The 6,596-nt window shown below is 46.2% G+C and overlaps 1 protein-coding gene across 3 annotated transcripts in view; it reads left to right on the top strand.

The window, feature by feature from the left end:
* The first annotated feature begins 5,966 nt into the window (after window positions 1-5,966).
* The window catches only part of METAP1D (methionyl aminopeptidase type 1D, mitochondrial), a 94,154-nt gene continuing 93,524 nt past the window's right edge, over window positions 5,967-6,596 (top strand). For all 3 annotated transcript variants that reach the window (XM_033168112.1, XM_033168109.1, XM_033168108.1), the window contains exon 1: window positions 5,967-6,013. In XM_033168112.1, the coding sequence (XP_033024003.1) occupies window positions 5,992-6,013 (22 nt within the window). In that variant the 5' untranslated portion in view covers window positions 5,967-5,991. The remainder of the gene's footprint in view (window positions 6,014-6,596) is intronic.

Here is a 6,596-nt window from a genome sequence, read left to right as displayed (position 1 = left end):
CGGAAAGAGAAGTTGCTGAATTGCAACTCATTACCAAACTTCATCATGCGAAAGGCTGGACTGGATGAATCCCAAACCGGAATTAAGATTGCCGGAAGAAATATCAACAACCTCAGATATGCTGATGACACAACCTTGATGGGAGAAAGTGAGGAGGAATTAAAGAACCTTTTAATGAGGGTGAAAGAGGAGAGCGCAAAATGTGGTCTGAAGCTCAACATCAAAAAAACTAAGATCATGGCCACTGGTCCCATCACCTCCTGGCAAATAGAAGGGGAAGAAATGGAGGCAGTGAGATATTATACTTTCTTGGGCTCCATGATAATGGCAGATGGTGACAGCAGCCACGAAATTAAAAGACGCCTAGACAGCATCTTAAAAAGCAGAGACATCACCTTGCCGACAAAGGTCCGTATAGTTAAAGCTATGGTTTTCCCAGTAGTAATGCATGGAAGTGAGGGCTGGACCATAAAGAAGGCTGATCGCCGAAGAATTGATGCTTTTGAATTATGGTGCTGGAGGAGACTCTTGAGAGTCCCATGGACTGCAAAAAGATCAAACATATCCATCCTTAAAGAAATCAGCCCTGAGTGCTCACTGGAAGGGCAGATCCTGAAGTTGAGGCTCCAGTACTTTGGCCACCTCATGAGAAGAGAAGACTCCCTGGAAAAGACCCTGATGTTGGGAAAGATGGAGGGCACAAGGAGAAGGGGACGACAGAGGATGAGATGGTTGGACAGTGTTCTCGAAGCGACTGGCATGAGTTTGGCCAAACTGCGGGAGGCAGTGGAGGATAGGGGTGCCTGGCGTGCTCTGGTCCATGGGGTCACAAAGAGTCGGACACGACTGAACGACTGAACAACAACAACAACCAAACTTAAAACCACGGAGAGACCAGGTCTGAACAAAGACATTGGATTCTTATCTCATTATACATGACAAAGCTATCTTTAGCCATCTCACCCCTTGCTTTTCCCTTAAGACCAATTGCAGTCGTTAACAGTCGTCAACAGGTTTCCCACACCCATCAGCCAATCACCCATTCCCACAACCCTTCTGAGTAATACCCCTCCTCACTCTCTCACTATATATAAGGGTCTGGTGACTTCTGTTTCAGTGTATCTGAAGAAGTGTGCATGCACACGAAAGCTCATACCAAGAAGAAACTTAGTTGGTCTCTAAGGTGCTACTGGAAGGATTTTTTTGACTTGCTTAGTTATTTCACGTATTTCTGCATGCGTATGTTCTAAGCAGCTATAGCTCTACCCAACCGCAGTGAAGCTTTTGCACATTTTTGAAATAATACAAACAACTGGGAAGGTTGGTTATTTTCTTTGGGAAGGGGGGCAATTGATTTGCATCCAGTTCCAGTGAAGATCTTCTTTTTTTTAATGGAATCAATTATCCAGTGACAGAGGCCTGGGCCTTGACACTATTTCCTGCGTGTACCATGCCCATTGTCTCGGGGTGGGCATGCACGGGGGGGGGGGGTTAAGGGACAGGAGAGAAGACAGAGAGAAAGTCTGGGTGACAGCAAAGAGAGCAGGGCTGTGGGCTGTCTGTTCCCGCAGCAGCTGGATCTTTTCTTCTGCTGGTGATCAGGGGAAATGTAATGAAGTTAACGTGCCTCAAATACGAAGAATGCACTCTGGTTAAGTCTGCTCTGCACCGTTAGAGTAGATTAGAGCAAACATAAATGAAATCTGGTTCAATGGAAAGGGAGGGGGTGGAGATTCAGCATCTGCCACCTTTGTTCCAAGCACATTGCAATAAGCAAATGTCTAGTTTTTAAACTCCCCACCCACTGGGCATTTGCTTTTTTTTGGGGGGGGGACCTGATTATTAAGCATTTTTCACGGAGGTGGAGGGGACAATCAAATCTAAAATGTATTGACTAAATGGGGGGGAAGGTGGGGCAGCATATTTAAAAAGCAGAAGGGCTGCATGAGTGAGAACTGAAATACTCTTGAAGAAACAGTGGAAGATATTAGAAATCATAGAATTATAGAGTTGGAAGGGACCCTGAGGATCATCTCGTCCAACCCCCTGCAATGCAGGAATATGCAGTAGTCCCATACAAGGATTGATCCTGCAACCTTGGTGTTATCAGCACGACGCTCTAACCAACTGAGCTATTGGATACCACTAGTTCCACTTGACTAAAATCAAGGGAGGTCCATGGCGCTCTGCCCCTTCCATTCAAAGAACCTGACCAAAATGGTAAGTTCAACAAACGATGACAAGACAGGGTTCTCCAGACTTGCTTAAGGAGTGCATGGCAACCTGCACACAGCTTTTCTCCTCCAACGTTTCCCCACCCTTAGCACCTGCTTTGCTTTGCTTACTAAAAGCAATTCAAAGCATCTCACATAATGAAAGCCAGAAGTGTTTCCTCTGTGCAGACATCCATTCCCCCACCAACACTGTTGGAAACTTGGATACATAATCTAATTGCCAAATGGCACCTTAAACCTAGGTTACGGTTGCCACAATTGAATATTTAGGCGCCTTTCCCCCCCCCCCTCTGGGGAAATTTGTTGTTGTTGATTGCATTTCTATGCCACTTTATATTTTGAAGGAATAAAATCTCAAAGTGGTTTACAACACATTAAAAAAATCAAAACATTCCAGAATAAAATATTCAAGCTTCAAGGAAAATATTTCAGATCTTTCTCTAAGTGACATTTTGCTTTCCCCTATATTTATTTACCTACTTAATTTATATAGCTGCCCCACAGCAGAAATACTCTAGGAAGCCAGAATAGTGTAGTGGATAGACTGTTGGACTCGGACATGGGAGATCAGGGTTCAAATCCTCGCTCAGTTCTGAAGATCACTGGGTGACCTTGAGCCAGTCACAGCCTCTTAACGTCCTCACAGAGTCATTGTAGGGCTTAACTGAGGAGAGGGGTGAATCATGTACTCTTTGGAGAAAAGGGTGGGATATACATGTAACAAATACTGGTAAGCTCTTCTGCTTACCTGCTGAAGAAAGCTGGAATGGCCAACCAGATGAAAATGTCAGCCTCCAACCTGGCATCCAGAGATCTCCACGTGTTTGCAAATGAACCTGCACCAGTAGCAAAATGCACCTAGCACCTGGCTAATTTCTAACGCTGCTCACCAATAAGAGAGGTTCTCTTACACTGAGGGACTGGTGCATGTTTGTTGGGATTCCATGACAGAATCCCTGACATGAAGACCTTTCTTCCTAGAAACCACCCAGTAACTTAATAATCTGAACCAAACAATGGAAGTGCATGCAGCCTCCAACCGACGGCACACGAAATGTGAAATGGGACAAAAGCTGTGAGCCAGTGGTAAAATATTTTGCAGCATGATCAGAACTGATGTTTTCTACTTTACTAAGTAAGTCACACTGACTTCAATTAGGCTTCTCTTCTCCCCCCCCCCACTTTCACTTAAATATGCTTAGACTTTCACTTTTGTGCCCCTGAACTGGAACAATGGGTCTGATTTGGGGAGTGCGCCAAAGAAAAGCTCATCTAGAGCGGCAGCTGCAGTGTGTTCTGATTTGGGTACGAAGATGACTGCATTATAATTGTCGAAAATTGATTCCTGCCAAGCAGCCACAATGGAGCCATTAAGAAATGTGAGAACTTACACATCTCTGCTTGCAAAACCAGGGGGGCAAGGTTTTCTTTTATCTTTCTGCAAAATCACACTCAACCTTCCTCAAGAAAGTTGTTCTTCTATTTTCCCCGAGAAGCCAAGTACCTAGAACGTCAAGTAAAGGATGTTGCAAAACAAAACAAAAAAGTGGAGGAGATTACTCTATTAAACCATAGGATTCTGTTCCTATCAAAAGTCTCTAAGACAAGTGTCACTCATTACCCGATCTTTCCTCTCTTTGCCAATTAATGCAACGATCTGGAAATCCCCACCTGCATGCAGGAATTAGCTATAACTTCAGTAATTTTTTTAAAAGAAATGGCAAAGTTGAAGGGCATTCACCATATCTCAGTCAGTAGAGCATGAGACTCTTAATCTCAGGGCCATGGGTTCGAGCCCCACACTGGGCAAAAAAATTATGTATTGCAGGGAGTTGGCCTAGATGCCCCTCATGGTCCCTTCCAACTTTTGGTGACATTCATTTGTCTTGGGAGACAATCATAGAATCATAGAGTTGGAAGAGACCACAAGGGCCATCCAGTCCAACCCCCTGCCAAGCAGGAAACACCATCAAAGCATTCCTGACAGATGGCTGTCAAGCCTCTGCTTAAGGACCTCCAAAGAAGGAGACTCCACCACACTCCTTGGTAGCAAATTCCACTGCCGAACAGCTCTCACTGTCAGGAAGTTCTTCCTAATGTTCAGGTGGAATCTTCTTTCTTGTAGTTTGAATCCATTGCCCCGTGTCCGCTTCTCTGGAGCAGCAGAAAACAACCTTTCACCCTCCTCTATATGACATCCTTTTATATATTTGAACATGGCTATCATATCACCCCTTAACCTTCTCTTCTCCAGGCTAAACATACCCAGCTCCCTAAGCCATTCCTCATAATGCATTGTTTCCAGGCCTTTGACCATTTTGGTTGCCCTCTTCTGGACACGTTCCAGCTTGTCAGTATCCTTCTTGAACTGTGGTGCCCACAACTGGACACAGTATTCCAGGTGAGGTCTGACCAGAGCAGAATATAGTGGTACTATTACTTTCCTTGATCTAGACGCTATACTCCTATTAATGCAGCCCAGAATTGCATTGGCTTTTTTAGCTGCTGCATTACACTGTTGACTCATGTCAAGTTTGTGGTCTACCAATGAAAGAGTACGCCTTCATGGGTAAAGTCAAACCGTTAAGAGAGTTGCATGTTTTGTTGCAGCTGGGGCAGATGAAGGCATCCAGTTTTGCTGCTACAGGCAGGGCCTTTTCCCCCAGCCAGAACTCGCCAGAACTCAGTTCTGGCACCTCTCAGGCGGGTGCCATTGCTATTATAAGAGAACAAGGGAGGCGCTTATGGTGAATTCAAGCACCCCTTTTTTCTAGAAAAACAGCACTGAGTACAGTTGCACCATGGTGTTTCTTCTCTCTGTGCGCCTTCCCACAGCTATTCCTCCTCTGGTCACTGCTATGGATACACAACCTGATTGTCTCACTCCAGCCACTGCGGTCGCCCTCTGTACAATTCCAACAACCCTACAATTCCAACTCTACAATTCTATAGAACAGGTTTTTGCAGGGCATATAAAACAATTCTGTGGTTGACTCCAAGGGTTGTGTGATTTTCATTTGTTCACACAGGTGTCAAGCTACTTGCGTTGCCACCTTTGTCCTGGGAAAATGCAGCCGAACAGGATAGCCCCTCTGGAATTTGTCACACAGGCACACATGAATTTGTAAATCTGTCTGGGCTTGGCTACCCAGAGCTTAAATGCATGATCTTTCAAACACATGCACGGGCGTAGCCTGGATTTTTGTTAGTGGGGGCAAGCTTTTGTTAGGGATGGGCAGAATCTCAGATTGGTATTGATTTTTCCTGATTGGGGTGGGGGTAGCTGCCCCCCTAACCCCCTCCTTGGCTATGCCCATGAACGCATGAAGCATTTGGAGAGGATCTCTAATTCATTTGGAGAGGAAAAACAAAATAAAATTTTAAAAAATCCTTCCAGTAGCACCTTAGAGACCAACTAAGTTTGTTCTTGGTATGAGCTTTCGTGTGCATGGCAGAGAGACAAGGGGGGCGGGGCTGAAATACAGGACATTATTATACAGGACAGGTGGCAACGCTACACCTTTGCTGAACCTTACCTGCGACCTGCCTTTGCCGCTGAGCTACAGGACCAGAGGTGCGCATGCGCCCCGCAGAGGAGGTTCCGAGGGTTCCACCTCCACCCGCGCGCGACTTTGACCCTCCTGGCCAGGTCGATGCCTGACCCTTAAAAGAGAAGGGGAGGGGAGCGGAAGGGGGGGTTAGGCTCTCCGCGTCCACGTGACCCAACAAGATGGCGGCGCCCAGGAGCCTTGTTGACATGCTTCCGCGGCTGTTCAGGGGTAGGTGAATTCTGCGCGCTTGTGGTGGTATTCCTGAAGGGGGTGTCCCCCTCGTGTGGGGAAAGCGCGGGAGAGGAATCGTGGGCTATACTGAGAGGAAGAGGAACTGCGCACGCTTCTCTCCCTCGTGCGCATCCCTGGCAGGGGAAAGATGCGGAGGAAAGCCGCCTTTCGTTCTGAAGTGCACCATAAATACAGCATGTATGTTGTTCCCTCCCCTCCCTGTCAAGTGAGAGGGCACTTGGCCGTTTTGCATCACGGGTTCAAAAATGAATTGGGCTGCAACGCTGTACCAGTTTGCCTGGACGCGAGCGCCGCTGAACTCAATAGGATTTACTTCTGAGTAGGCAGGTATAGGAATGCGCACCAGTGCTGTCAAGGATTCCCAGTTTATCTGACTAGAAAGTGGAAAGGGCGGGGGGGGGGAGAAATGGTATTCACACAAATATGAATTATGACCTCTTCTCTGTAGGTTTAGTGCCCTGTTTCAAAGCTGGCTACGGTATCTTCTTAGGCAATGATGGTGTGATTTAGCATACAGCATACCTTTATATAAATTGAATATATGAGGCTGCTGTACTCA

Source organism: Lacerta agilis, chromosome 1 (assembly GCF_009819535.1).
Source record: "Lacerta agilis isolate rLacAgi1 chromosome 1, rLacAgi1.pri, whole genome shotgun sequence".
Taxonomy (NCBI): domain Eukaryota; kingdom Metazoa; phylum Chordata; class Lepidosauria; order Squamata; family Lacertidae; genus Lacerta; species Lacerta agilis.
This window is presented reverse-complemented; position numbering and strand designations above follow the sequence as displayed.